This window comes from Pseudopipra pipra, chromosome W (assembly GCF_036250125.1).
Source record: "Pseudopipra pipra isolate bDixPip1 chromosome W, bDixPip1.hap1, whole genome shotgun sequence".
Classification (NCBI taxonomy): domain Eukaryota; kingdom Metazoa; phylum Chordata; class Aves; order Passeriformes; family Pipridae; genus Pseudopipra; species Pseudopipra pipra.
The window spans coordinates 1,462,088-1,476,269 of NC_087580.1; the positions used below are offsets into that span (position 1 = coordinate 1,462,088).

Sequence of the window (14,182 nt, forward strand, 5' to 3'; positions counted from 1 at the left end):
AACTGGAGGCAGTGATGACAGGTGGGGACAAGCAAAGTCCCGGGGTCTGTGATGCTGAATAAATCTGGCTTTGTTTTGTTCTTGCAAAGGGCCAAGGCCTGACCCCCAGCCCCTGGGAAGGGAGATCCTGTGCCTGCCTCATTCCTCAGGGCTCTTGCTGGGGCTCTGGGATGTGGGGATGTGCAAAGGCAAGGGCAGGAGCATGGGGCAGCACCTCTGTCTCAGTTGAGTGAGACTGAAGTGTTTTGCTGAGGGGGATGAGTTATGAGGAAAACCAAACTCCTCCCTGTAAGCAACTGTTAATCGGAAATTAAGAGATTCCAGTTGAGGCAGTATGGAAAAAGGAAAAATAGCAGCTCTTTCTTAAAGGGTATCTGTGTATTGGCTGAACAACAAAAATGGGAAAAAGTGGAAAAGGAGAAAAAGGGGCTCTTCCCACGAAACTCCCGCTGGCTGTGGCTGGCTGTGGCCGGGAATTCCCCCTTTTGGCCGATGAACACACGCCACTGCCAACACGGGAGCGGAGGAGGGAAAGGGCGACCTCCTCCCCAGAAGGTTCCTCTGGAGGGGGGTCAAACCTCTCCCGTGAAGTCCGAGCAGGTCCGGGCTGGGGGCAGAACAGGGCGCAGGAAACGAAGGCAAACGGGAACCAGCAAACAGCCAGATGAGCAGGCCGAGAACAAAAGGACCTCGGAGCCTCTCCAACACACCCCTTGCCTGAGTTAAGGCCAAAGGGAAGGGCCTTGCCCTTTGCCCAGGAGAAAGCAAAAAACTCCCCCCCCCAGAGCCTTCTGAGGGCTCCCAACCTGCAATGTGGGCTGGGCCAGTTCTTTTGTGGGTGTGAGTCACCCAAGGCAAAGCCCCCTCCCCCATTCAACATCTTTCTTTTCCAGTGGGGCAGGGCAAAGAAAAATTCCTGCTTGGTTTTTTAGAAGAAGTAAAGCTATGCCAGGGATCCCCTCCCCCCTGCCCTCACTGCCCCCCAATAACAGGGACTGGGGAGAACTGGGAAGCTTTCCTGGGAACACTGGGAGCAGCTGGCTGGGGTCAGAATAAAAGCAGGGACGGAGGGGACACACGACCCCCCAGACTCAGTGTGGGGATGGACTGGGGGGTCCCGACTGGGCCCGAGGAAACGGGGAGGGGCTGCGGCCGCCGGCGGCTCAGGAGCTCTGTGGGGAGAGAAGAGGGGGTGAGAGAAAAGTGCTGGGGGGGCAGGGGGGGCCCAGAGGCTGTGGGAGAGCAAGGGGGAGGACACGACCCCCATTTGGGGACCCCCCTTTACCTTCTCCCGCAGGTAGAAGCCGAGCCCCAGCGCCAGGAAGACCAAGCCCAAGACGAAGCCCCCGACCCCAACCAGGATCTTGCTGCGGACGGTGTCCAGTGGCATCTCTGGGGGGAACCGGGGGGGTCAGCAGCCCCAAAACCTCCTCCCACCCACCCTCCGGCACCCCACAGAGCCCGGCCCGCTCTGCCCCAGCCCACCTGGGGGTCCCTCTAACCTCCTGCCAGTCCCTTCCCAGCCCCTGCAGGGTTCCCACCCAGCCCCTCTAGACCCTTTAGGACCCTCCAACCCCCCTCCCATCACCCCCAGCACCCACCAAACTCCCTCCCAGTCGCCCCCAGTCTGCCCCCGGTGCTGGGGGGGCCGGGCCGTACCCCAGTGCCGGCTGAGGGGGTGCTCCAGGCTGACGTGCTCCACCTGGCAGCTGTAGGTGACCCCGCGCCGGGGGGGGATTTCCAGCATCACCAGCACCTGGTAGGTCCAGTCCCCATTGGGGACCACGTCGGTGGCCACCACGTGCTCCGGCAGCTCCTGCCCATCCTGGAACCACCTCACCTGCACCGGAGCAGGGTAGAAATCCATCACGGAGCAGAGCAGGCGGCCGGGGCCGGGCTGGGAGCTCGACGGCACCAGCGAGATGGACACGCTGGGGGGCACTGGGAGGGACGGGGGAGACATTGGGCTGAGCTGGGGGGCAGTGGGAGGGAGGGCAGAGGGCTTGGTGGACATTGGTAGGGATTGGGATGGCACTGGGAGGGACTAGGGTGGCGGTGGTCTGGACTGGCAAGGAAGCGATCGGGACTGGGAGCTGAGTCGTGGTGAGGAAACTCTTTGCTTTGGGTCTGCCTGGCAACTGGAGCGTCATCAGAGAGACGCGCTGGGATTGGCTGAGGGGCGGGAGCTCGGTGGCCCCAGCGGGGTGGAGACGCGGGGGCACTGGGAGAGACTGGGATGGACTGGGAATGGACTGGGGGGCACTGGGAGGGGCTATAGGCCAAGCGGAGGGGCACAGGCAGGGCTGAGGGGTCTGGGGTGATTCCCGGGGTGGTTTGAGGGGCTCCGGGGTCATTCCCGGGGCAGGGGCCGAGGGGACCCGCTCTGCCCCACGCTCACCTCTGCGGTTCACCAGGAACGGAGTGAACCCGTCGTAGTTGTGCCGGCAGAGCCTGTCCACCGCAGACCGACGGTACTCCAGCTTTCCCGGGATGCTGTTGAAGTATCTGGCCCAGCTCTCCCCAAATGGGGTATCCCCCACATAGACCCCCACGTCACTGTCAAAGTGCACAAACTGCTCCCGGTTGTAGATGTACCTCGCCACGAGCCTCACCCGCTCGGTGCCGTTGATGAAGTGACACTCGGACTTTCCCATAAACTGGAACACCCCTGTGTGTGCAGGACACGGGTCAAGGGTGTCCTCGTGTCCCCCCCCCATCATCCCTTAGGCCCCCCCAGCAGGCTGGCAGCTCAGGGGGCCACCCCGGACCCCCCTTTCCCATCCCCCCCCTGCCCCACGGACGCCCCAGCCCCGGCTCTTGGATGGGGGGGGGAACCCCTCCATCAGCCCCCGGGGATGGACAGGGGGGTTGGGGACCCCCTCACTGCTGATCTGATCCCCCCCAGAGCCCCAGGGAACCGCTCCACGGCTCAAGAGACACCCAGGGACCCCCAGGGCACCCCTCTGCCTGCTCTCCCACACCCCCTTGCCCCCTCTCCCACCCCTTTCCCAACGTCCCCCCAATCTCCAGACCCCTCCGCCCTCACTCTGGGGCTCCCACTCGCCTCCCACTCAGTCCGAGCCTTCCAACCCCCCTCACACTCACTTTTGGGGCTCCCTCACCCTCTTTTCTCCCCTCTTTCCCCCTCTTTTCCACCTCTCCCCCCTGCCCGCCCCCCCCCCCGCTCACCCGACAGCTCCTCGCCCGCAGCCGGGGGGGCTCCCAGCACCACCAGCACCGCCAGCACGGCCCCAGCTCCCCGCACACGCTCCATGCCCAGCGCCGGACAGCTGCTGACAGCCCAAAACCAGCCGGGCGGCGCCGTTTTGGGGGGTTTGGGGCGCGCTGGGCTTGGCTGAGGGCGCAGTTGGGGCCCTTTTTTCGAGGTGTCTTCCCGGCGACTGATGAGTCATCAGCGCGGCGCGCTGGGATTGGGCGCGGGCGGCGTGGGCGCTTTGGGATTGGCTGAGGGCCGTTGGGGGCGTGTCCAAGCCTTTCTTTTCCGATATTTGGGGTCTGGGGTTGATCCAACCCCCCCTGTCCCTCGGATTTTTACGGTCTATGAGAGCCCATACTCCCGTGTTCCCAAGATTTTGGGAGTCTGAATGTCCCCAACCCCCTGTTCTCGTGTTTTTTAGATGCTGATGGTGCCCAAACTGCTCTTTCATAAGATTTGAGGAACTGGGAGTGCCCAACCCCCCCGTTCGCACAATTTTAGGGGTCTGGGAGTACCTAACTCTCTCTTTTCCCGAATTTTGTAGTTCTGGGACAGCCCAAACCCTTCATTCCTGGTTTATTGGGAGGCTGACATCGCCCAAACTCCCCTGTTCCCGGGATTTTCGGAGTCTGGGTGTGTCCAAACCATCTTTCTCTAGGATTTATAATGTCTAGGATGTCCAAACACCCCCTGTTCCCAGGAGTCTTAGGGTAGAGGAGTGTCTAAGTCCCTCTTTTCCCATACTTTGGGGTCTGACAGTGCCCCAAACCCTGGTTCATGGGGCTTTAAGGGTCTAGAAGAGCCCATACCCACATGCTCACAACATTTTTCGGTTCTGAACGTTCACAGCCCCCCTGTTCCTATGATTTTTTTGCTCTTGGAGTGTCCAGACTCCTCATTCCCAGGATTTTTAGGGTCTGGATATGCCTTAAACCACCTTTCTGCAGGATTTTGTAGTTCTGAGTCTCCAAACCTCCTGTTCCCAGGATTTTGAATGCCTGAGAGTATCCAAACCCCCCTGTTCCCAGGATTTTGAATGTCTGAGAGTATCCAAACCCCCCTGTTTCCAGGATTTCTGGAGTCTAGGGGTGTCCACATCCCTCTTTTGTGATATTTCGGGGTCAGGGAGTATACAAACCCTCCCGTTCCCAGGATTTTTGAATCCCCCCCACTTCTCCCCAATCACCAGGAGTGCAGAGAACTGGGAAGCTTCACTGTGTGCGGGGAGCTGGGGCCGTGCTGGGGGTCCTGGTGGTGCTGGGAGCCCCCCCGGCTGCGGGCGAGGAGCTGTGGGGTGAGCGGGGGGAAAGGGGGAAAAGAGGAGGAAAGAGGGGCTGATGTCCCACATCCTCCTTTTCCCACCTTTCTGACCTCTCCCACACCTTTCCAAACAATCCCCACTCCTCAGTCCCGTCTCGCCCCCGTCCACTTTTGGGGATCCCACTCCCCTCCCACTGAATTTGGGATTCCCACCACCTCTTTTACGGGGTCTACGTGGGTCCTGGCACCTCCTGGGGTGTGCTGGGTGCCCTGTTGGGGTGCAGATGCCCCCACAAAACCCCCCCAAGTACGGGGTGACATGTGAGGGACTCAGGGGGTTCTCCATTACCGATCCATCCTGGGGCTGGTTCTCCCCCCTCAAACTCTGCTCCCCCTGCGGTTTCCCCCCAAGTCACCCCCAGCCCCTTCTCTCCAGTGAGCAGGACTGCAGAGCACTGAGAAGCTTTACTGGGAACACTGGGAACAGCCAGGTAGGGTGAGAACAAAAGCAGGGCCGGGGGGGACAGGCGACCCCCCCAAATGAGCGCAGGGTTTGGGGGGTCCCGGCTGGGCCCGAGGAAACGGGGAGGGGCTGCGGCCGCCGGCGGCTCAGGAGCTCTGTGGGGAGAGAAAAGGGGGTGAGAGCGGGGTGGGGGGGCAGGGGGGGCACAGAGGCTCTGGGAGAGCAAGTGGGGGGACAGGATCCCCATTTGGGGACCCCCCTTTACCTTCTCCCGCAGGTAGAAGCCGAGCCCCAGCGCCAGGAAGACCAAGCCCAAGACGAAGCCCCCGACCCCCACCAGCGTCTTGCTGCGGACGGTGTCCGGTGGCATCTCTGGGGGGAGCCGGGGGGGTCAGCACCCCCAAAACCTCCTCCCACGCACCCCCCGGCACCCCACAGAGCCCGGCCCGCTCTCCCCCAGCCCACCCGGGGGTCCCTGAAACCTCCTGCCAGTCCCTTCCCAGCCCCTGTAGGGATCCCACCCAGCCCCTCCCAGACCCTTTAGGACCCTCCAACCCCCCTCCCATCACCCCCAGCACCCACCAAACTCCCTCCCAGTCGCCCCCACTGTGCCCCCGGTGCTGGGGGGGCCGGGCCGTACCCCAGTGCCGGCTGAGGGGGTGCTCCAGGCTGACGTGCTCCACCTGGCAGCTGTAGGTGACCCCGCGCCGGGGGGGGATTTCCAGCAGCACCAGCACCTGGTAGCTCCAGTCCCCGTTGGGGACCACGTCGGTGGCCACCACGTGCTCCGGCAGCTCCTGCCCATCCTGGAACCACCTCACCTGCACCGGTGCAGGGTAGAAATCCATGACGGAGCAGAGTAGGCGGCCGGGGCCGGGCTGGGAGCTCGACAGCACCAGCGAGATGGACACGCTGGGGGGCACTGGGAGGGAGGGCACAGGGCTTGGAGGGCATTGGTAGGGATTGGGATGGCATTGGGAGGGACTGGGATGTCACTGGGAGGGACTGGGAATTGACTGGGATAGAAGAGGATTGGCTGGCGGGGCACTGGGGAGAGAGTTGGGAGATGTGGGAGTGAAGTGAGAACGACTGGGAATGGACTGAGAGGGTCTGGGAATGGATCCAGAGGGTCTGGGAGTGGAGTGAGAGGGAGTGAGAGGGACTGGGAATGACTGGGAATGGGCTGGTCTGGACTGGGAAGGAAGCGATCGAGACTGGGAGGCTGAATCCTGACGAGGGAAGTCTTTGGTTTGGGTCTGCCTGGCAACTGGAGCGTCATCAGAGAGGCGCGCTGGGATTGGCTGAGGGCGGGAGCTCGGTGGCCTCAGCGGGGTGGAGGCGCGGGGGGGCACTGGGAGAGACTGGGATGGACTGGGGTACACTGGGAGAAACTGGGATAAACTGGGAGAGAATGGAGTGGACTGGGAAGAACTGGGAGGGAGCCAAAGGGCATGGGAAAGGACGAGGGAGGGCTGAAGGGTCTGGGGTGATTCCCAGGGAGGGTTTGAGGGGCTCCAGAGTCATTCCCGGGGCAGAGCCCGAGGGGACCCGCTCTGCCCCACGCTCACCTCTGCGGTTCACCAGGAGCGGGGTGGACACCTCGTAGTTGTACCGGCATAGGTCCACCGCAGACCGTCTGTGCTCCAGCCATTCCGGGTCGCTGTTCCAGTACTTGGCAACCTCCTCCCCGTCCGGTGTGTCCCCCACATAGACCCCCACATCGCTGTCGAAGTGCACGTACTGCTCCCGGTTGTAGATGAATGTCTCGAAGAATCTCACCCGCTCGGTGCCGTTGATGAAGTAACACTCGCTCGTAGTCAACTCCTGGAACACCCCTGTGTGTGCAGGACACGGGTCAAGGGTGTCCTCGTGTCCCCCCCCATCATCCCTTAGGCCCCCCCAGCAGGCTGGCAGCTCAGGGGGCCACCCCGGACCCCCCTTTCCCACCCCCCTCTGCCCCATGGACGCCCCAGCACCGGCTCTTGGGTGAGGGGAACCCCCCAATCAGCCCCCGGGGATGGACAGGGGGGTTGGGAACCCCCCACTGCTGATCTGATCCCCCCCAGAGCCTCAGGGAACCGCTCCAGGGCTCAAGGGACACCCAGGGATCCCCAGGGCACCCCTCTGCCTGCTCTCCCACACCCCCTTGCCCCCTCTCCCACCCCTTTCCCAACGTCCCCACAATCCCCAGAACCCCCCCGCCCTCACTCTGGGGCTCCCACCTCTCCCACTCACTCCGGGCTTTCCAACCCCCCTCCCACTCACTTTTGGGGCTCCCATCCCCTCTTTTCTCCCCTCTTTCCCCCCTTTCCCACCCCATCCCCCTGCCCGCCCCCCCCGCTCACCCGACAGCTCCTCGCCCGCAGCCGGGGGGGCTCCCAGCACCACCAGCACCGCCAGCACGGCCCCAGCTCCCCGCACACGCTCCATGCCCAGCGCCGGACAGCTGCTGACAGCCCAAAACCAGCCGGGCGGCGCCGTTTTGGGGGGTTTGGGGCGCGCTGGGCTTGGCTGAGGGCGCAGTTGGGGCCCTTTTGTCGAGGCGTCTTCCCGGCGACTGATGAGTCATCAGCGCGGCGCGCTGGGATTGGGCGCGGGCGGCGTGGGCGCTTTGGGATTGGCTGAGGGCCCTTGGGGGCCCCCGCGGCAGCCCCGGGGCTGGGGGGTTCGGGGGGTCCGTGGGCTGCGGGGGAGGGGGGAGCTCAGGTGAACCCAAAAATGGGCTTCCAGGGAGTGCAGAGAATTGGGAAGCTTTACTGGGAACACCGGGAGCAGTCGGCTGGAGTCAGAACAAAAGCAGGTACAGGGGGACACATGACCCCCCCAAAATCAGCACGGGGATGGATTGGCGGGTCCAGGCTGGGCCCCCTCATCCCTCTAAGGACCCTCCAAATCCCTTCTCAGCCTTTCCATTTCCCCGCAAAGTTGCTCCCATCCCCAAAAGACTCCCCCAAACTCCCTCCCAGTTGCCCCCAGGACTCACCAAGGCCCCTCTGAGCCCTCCCAGCACCCACCAACCTCCTTCTCAGCCTCTCCATTCCCCCCTAGACCCTTTTACTTACCCCGAAACTCCCTCCCAATTCCCCCTAAGGCCCCCAGAGCCCCTCACCCCCCTCCCAGTGTGCCCCCGGTGCTGGGGGGGCCGGGCCGTACCCCAGTCCCAGCTGAGGGGGTGCTCCAGGCTGACGTGCTCCACCCGGCACCGGGGGGGATTTCCAGCATCCCCAGCACCTGGTAGGTCCAGTCCCCGTTGCCTCAAGAGAGCGCAGAGGAAAAGACTCCAGGCCAGGGGAGTGGATGAGATGAGATAAAGAGAGCAGGTCCTTTAGTGGAGCCTCAGGCCAGGGGAACACACACGACGGGCACCCCCCAGGCAGTGGCTCTGGGATTTTAGAACAAGGTCCATCCAACCCCAGATCTCTCCACCCCCCACTTCTGCCCCGTTCTGCCCCCAACACACCCCTTTGGGAATTGGACTTGGGATCTTTGGGACCCATTCTTCCTCAACTTCATCTTCTTCACAGCACCCACAGTCCTTGGAGCTCCTCCAGAGTTCTGGGCTTGAAGGTGGCTGTGTCTGTGGGATGTCTTCTGGTCCAGGCTTTTCTACAATTCTGCCTTGAAAAGAAGACTAAACACGCTAACGGGATTTAGAGGGATTGATATGGGATGGGGTAACAGGGTTGGGGATGTGCAAACATTATGCTACAGGGTAAGGGATAGAATGCAGCTACATTAAAATCTACAATCACTACACCACTACTTCTAAAATCTACAAAAGTTAAAAAACCAAAAAGCTCTGAGGCATCACACCTCTTCTTTTACAGTTCTATCACAGCTTTTTATAAGTCAATCATATTGTATTATAGAGCTCCATTTCTATGTTGGGTAGGTACACCTTTTATATATCTTTATATACCTTTTATGAACCTTTATATACCTTTTATAAATCTTTTAATGCCTTAATGAATTCCCAGGGATCTTGCTTGGAACTCCCTGGATCCAGGGACTGAGAGGATCTCCCTGAATAACACTTTCAGTGGGCACTGGAATCCTCAGGGTCCTGGAAGCCCTGGAGCATCAACAGCTTTGTCCCTCCAAGGGGGTCCCAATTTGTTTCCAATGGTTCAAGAATACAAAAAAACCTAACTACCAGTTTCCAAAACCAAATAAACCAAATACTAGTTTCCAAAACCAAATCAACTTATAAGTCCAGAAATCACAAGTTAATATCCAAAATACCAGAAAGGATTTCTTCAAGATTCTTTCTTTGCAACGTGAAGTACAGGTTGCAAAATAAACAAATAAACAAAATAAACCAAATACCTGCTTCCAAAACCAAATAAACCAAATACCAGTTCCAGAACCAAATAAACCAATGAGTCCAGACTCCCAAATAAATATCCAAAATCATGGCTGAGCTGCATGAATGAAGATTTGGGAAGGGCTCTGCCCACATTTGCTACAAGCACACTGGTGGCTAAAGAGGCCAATACGAGATAGACACGTCCAGTTGCAAAAGGCAGAGCAGAAAGACTCCTTGGATGGGATCGACAGGACACGGTTCTTTCTGCGTTGTCTTTTCTCCTCGATGGTGATCCTGCTGCGTTCTCAAAGGAAGCAGCAGCGTTAGAGATGGGGTGTCTCCAGACCTCCCGACTGGAGGCCAGAGTAGACCAGTGATGAAGATCAATGTGGCCAAGGCTGAGATGTTCTTTCAGGCAGTCCTTGTATCTCCTCTTTGGGGCTCCTCTCTTGTGGCAGCCGGTGGCAAGTTCACCACAGAGCACGATCTTAGGGAGAGGGTGGTTGGTCCTTCATCCTGGAGACGTGCCCTGCCCAGCACAGCTGTGTTCTCAGCAACATGGCCTCAATACTTGTGACTGCTGCCTGTTCTAGAACAGATGGATTGGTCACATCATCTGACCAGTGGATGTTTAGGATTGTACGGAGGCAGCGTTGATGGAAGCGTTCCAGGAGTCGCAGGTGGTGGCTGTAGATGACCCATGATGGGATCCATATAAAAGAGTAGACAGCACAATGGCTCTGTAAACACTGATCTTGGTGCTTTTCTTCAAGTGTTTATTTCGCCAAACTCTTTTATGGAGTTTTTGGAAAGCATTATATGCCTTTGCTAACCTGTTGTCCATCTCTCCGTCAATCTCACCATCCGAGGAGATGAGGCTGCCCAGGTAATTAAACTGCTGGACTGATTTGAGCTCTGATTGGCCAATGGTGATGTGGAGATGATGGGGGACTTCCTGAGGTGGAGGTTGATGGAGAACTTCTGTTTTCTTTAAGCTGACTTTCAGCCCAAAGAGCTCAGCAGCCTCAGCAAAGCAGGATGTTAAACGCTGCAGAGCTGCTTCTGTGTGAGCGACGAGGGCGGCGTCATCAGCATAAAGCAGCTCCTGGACAAGATGGTTTAAGGTCTTGGTGTGGGCCTTCAGTCGCCTTAGGTTGAAAGGGCTTCCATTAGTACGGTATTGGATGTAGATCCCGTCCTGATCAAGACGTCACGTGTGTTACATATTCATGACCCACGGGCAGTGGGCGGTGCTCTCTGTAAATCTCGGGACACGCCCCTGGCCCTGCGCACTTCTCTCTGCTGCTCGTCTCGGTGGTCGCGGGGGGTGAAGGCTCAACGTCTTCCTCTCTCGGAGCGTGCGCAGTCACTCAGCGCCTTCCCCTGGCGACGGCTCCTCATTGGCTGCCCGTCTGAGGGCAGGTGCAGGGGGGTCCCTGTGCCCAGGAATGGGGGTTAAGGGTGGTACCCGTTTGAGAATGGGGGCTCAGGGGGGTTCTGGTGCCCAGGGAAGGGTGTTCAGGGGGGTCCCAAGGATGGATAAGGGGGTACAGGGAGGTCTTGGTGCCAGGGAAGGGGCACAGGAGAGTCCTCTTCCCAAGAATGGCAGTTCAGAGGGGTCCCAGTGCCCAGAAATGGGAGTTCAGGAGGTGCCCGTTCCAGGGGGTCCCACTGACCCTTCATTGCCCCCCTGGGTCCCCCAGGAGCCCCAGGAGCCCCCCCAGCCCCAGCGCTGGAGCCATCGCGCTGCTCCGCTGCGTTTGGGGAACATCCCTCCTTCAACCTGTCCTGCTTTGGTCACAGGCCTGCAAAAACAGTTTCTTCTTCTGGAATGCTTCCCAGCCCTGGGGGCAGGCCAAGATACTCCTTCTTATCAGTGCTGCTCAGGCCCACGTGGTTTAGTCTCAGGACTAAGATATCCACCTGAACGCAGCCGTGGGTGGATCCAGGACTCAGCCCTGCCTGGTACAGCTGAAGGAATTCACAAGACTTAAACTCTATTTGTCACTGCTCTGCCTGTGATGTCACTGCTGTCCCTGTGATGTCACTGCTGTGACTGTGATGTCACCGATGTGCCTGTGATGTCACTGGTGTATCTGTGATGTCACCGCTGTCCCTGCGATGTCACCGCTGTGCCTGTGATGTCACCGCTGTACCTTTGATGTCACAGATGTCTCTGTGATGTCACCACTGTTTTTGTGACATCTCCGCTGTCTTTTTGACGTCACCACTGTCTCTGTGATGTCACCGATATGCCTGTGATGTCACCAGTGTCCCTGCGATGTCATCAATGTCCCTGGGATGTAACTGCTGTGACTGTGATGTCACCGATGTCTCTGTGATGTCACCAATGTCCCTGTGATGTAACTGCTGTCCCTGTGATGTCACAGCTCTCTCTGTGATATCACTGCTGTGCCTGTGATGTCATCAATGTCCCTGTGATGTCACCAATGTCCCTGTGATGTCACTGCTGTCTCTGTGATGTCACCACTGTCCCTGTGATGTCACTGCTGTGCCTGTGATGTCACTGTTGTCTTTGTGATGTCACTACTGTCCCTTTGTGATGTCACTGCTGTCCCTGTGATGTCACTGCTGTTACTGTGATGTCACCGATGTGTCTGTGATGTCACTGCTGTCCCTGTGATGTCACTGTTGTGTCTGTGACAGGTTTTTTTTCCCCTCTCCCTTTACTTTGGGCTCAGGGGGCCCAACAAACACCACTCTGTTCATGCCCCAGGGTGCTGGGTTATACATTTGGGTTTTGTGGGATAAAACCAACTGTTTGTCTGTATAATCGTACTTATTGTGTTATTTTATTAAATTGTTATTCAGACTTATAATCTCTCTTTTAGGTTGAGTTCATTTCCCCTGCTGCTTTACCTTTAAACCAGCACAATCAGACTCCTTTGGACACTCTCTACTGGCTCCATCTCTTCCTTCCATTGTGTCCCCCCAGAGTGCCCCACTATTGAGGTGAGGCCGCCCCAGGGCACAGCAGAGCGGGACAATCCCCTCCCTGGCCCGGCCATGCTGGGCCTGATGCCCCCAGGACAGGGTTGTCCCTCCTGGCTGCCAGGGCACTGCTGACTCCTGGCCAAGTGGGCACCCCCAGGACCCCCAGGGCCCTTTCCCAGCACTGCTCTCCAGCCTCTCATTCCCACTCTGTCCCCACATCTGGGGTTGCCCCATCCCAGGGGCAGAATCCGGCACTGCCCCTTGTGGAATTCCATGGGTGGTGATTCCCAGCCCTGGCATCTGTCCAGGTCTCTCTGCAGGGCCTCCCTGCCCTCCAGGGACTCAGCAGCTCCTCCCAGGTTGGGGTCATCTGCAAACTTGCTCCGTGTCCCTTCCAGTGCTGCGTCCAAGTCATGGATGGAGATGTTGGAGAGTACAGGGCCCAGATGGAGCCCTGGGGAACCCCCCTAGTGACCCCCATCTGATGTCCCCCCAGTCACTGCCACCCTCTGTGCCCGACCCGGGAGCCCATTGCTGGCCCAGCACAGGGTGTGTTTATCCAGCTCTGGGCTGGACACTTTGTCCAGAGGGATCTGGGCACGGACACTATGGGAAGCTTCACTGAAACCCAAAAAGGTCCCATCAATTGCCTTCCCTTGATCAGTCAGGGGGTGATGATGTCATAAAGTAACTCAGGTGTGATCAGCAGGCCTTTCCTCTGGGGAAGCCGTGCTGGCTGTGATACCCCACAGCAGGGTGGGAGCTCAGGGGCCACCCCAGACCCCCCTTTTCCCACCTTTTCCCCCGTGGCCACTGCAGCACTGGCTGTTTGGTGGAGGGGAACCCCCCATCAGCCCCCCAGGGATGGACAGGGGGGTTGGGGACCCCCCCAGTGCAGATCCAACCCCCCCAGAGCCCCAGGGAACTGCTCCAGGGCTCATGTGATGGGGACACCAAGGGACCCCCATGGGACTTCTCTTCCTGCTGTCCAACCCCCCTTTTCTGCCCCTTTCCCACCCCTTTCCTGTGGTCCCCACAAGCCCCACATCCCCCCTGCACTCAGTTTGGGGCTCCCACCCCCCTCCCAATAACTTTGGGGTCTCAACACCCTTCACACTCAGTTTTGGGGGTCTCAGCCCAACACTTTTCCCTTCTCTCCCACCCCTTTCCTATTGTCCCACTAAACCACAGCTTCCCTGTGCTCCCTTTGGGGGTCCCACCCCTTTGGCCCCTCAGCTGAAGGGGTCCCACCCCCCCTTTTTCCCACCTCTTCTCCCCTTTCCTGCTCCCCTTTCCCCATCCCCTCTGTGGCAGGGGGAGTTCAAGGCTTAGACAAAGTTGATTGGAGAAGTCCTGCCCTGGAGTCCCGAGGTGCAGAACGGACTCCCTGGCTTTCTGAACTCCTGCTCCCAGAGGAGTCTGGGGGCAGCTGGATCCAATCTCAGCCTTGGGTTATGCCAATGCTTTGAATTTAAGGAATTATAGAGATGGGATTGAACCAGTTTTGTCCCACAGGTTTTAATGATGGAAAAGCAGATATATTTATATCAATGAACTACTTATTCTTAATAATGATCAGACAAAAGGTCTAAACCAGAATTATTTACTACACAACATACACAGTAAAACTACCAGTAGTACAGGATAAGGTAGGACAGGGCACTACACTAAAGCAATTGTTGAAGCAATTCTACTGAACGTGGCAAACAAGCAATAATTCTTAATTAGAGAGGGATGGAACTCCCCCAGAGCAGCGCTCGTGGGGAGATCTCTGCTCTCAACCTCCAGCAGTGACCTTGGGGGGTCCCCAGCCAAGGCAGGAATCTCCACACCCCCCCCAAGAAGGGTTCTGTTGGAAGAACCTGCCCCTGGGAAAGGGGACTGGCCATTTCTGGTAGGAACCCAGGGACTGACAGTCCTTGGACTCCAGGGGTTCCCTCACCATCAGGGGCTTCATTTGGGGTGAAACCAGTCTGGGGTC

General features: G+C 58.7%; 2 protein-coding genes across 2 annotated transcripts; both read right to left on the reverse strand.

Moving 5' to 3' along the window:
* Positions 1-1,163: 1,163 nt before the first annotated feature.
* On the reverse strand, positions 1,164-3,445 carry LOC135404774 (class II histocompatibility antigen, B-L beta chain-like). Its single transcript, XM_064639509.1, has 5 exons — positions 3,190-3,445; positions 2,399-2,668; positions 1,660-1,941; positions 1,262-1,392; positions 1,164-1,172 (listed from the first exon to the last, which is right to left on the reverse strand). The coding sequence occupies exons 1-5, from the start codon at positions 3,272-3,274 to the stop codon at positions 1,164-1,166; spliced, it is 777 nt and encodes a 258-aa protein (XP_064495579.1). The 5' UTR covers positions 3,275-3,445.
* Positions 3,446-5,086: 1,641 nt separating this feature from the next.
* On the reverse strand, positions 5,087-7,451 carry LOC135404775 (class II histocompatibility antigen, B-L beta chain-like). The gene is made up of 5 exons (XM_064639510.1): positions 7,286-7,451; positions 6,509-6,775; positions 5,581-5,862; positions 5,206-5,312; positions 5,087-5,095 (listed from the first exon to the last, which is right to left on the reverse strand). Exons 1-5 carry the CDS (start codon positions 7,368-7,370, stop codon positions 5,087-5,089), a joined length of 750 nt encoding a protein of 249 aa, XP_064495580.1. The 5' UTR covers positions 7,371-7,451.
* Between the last annotated feature and the right edge of the window lie 6,731 nt (positions 7,452-14,182).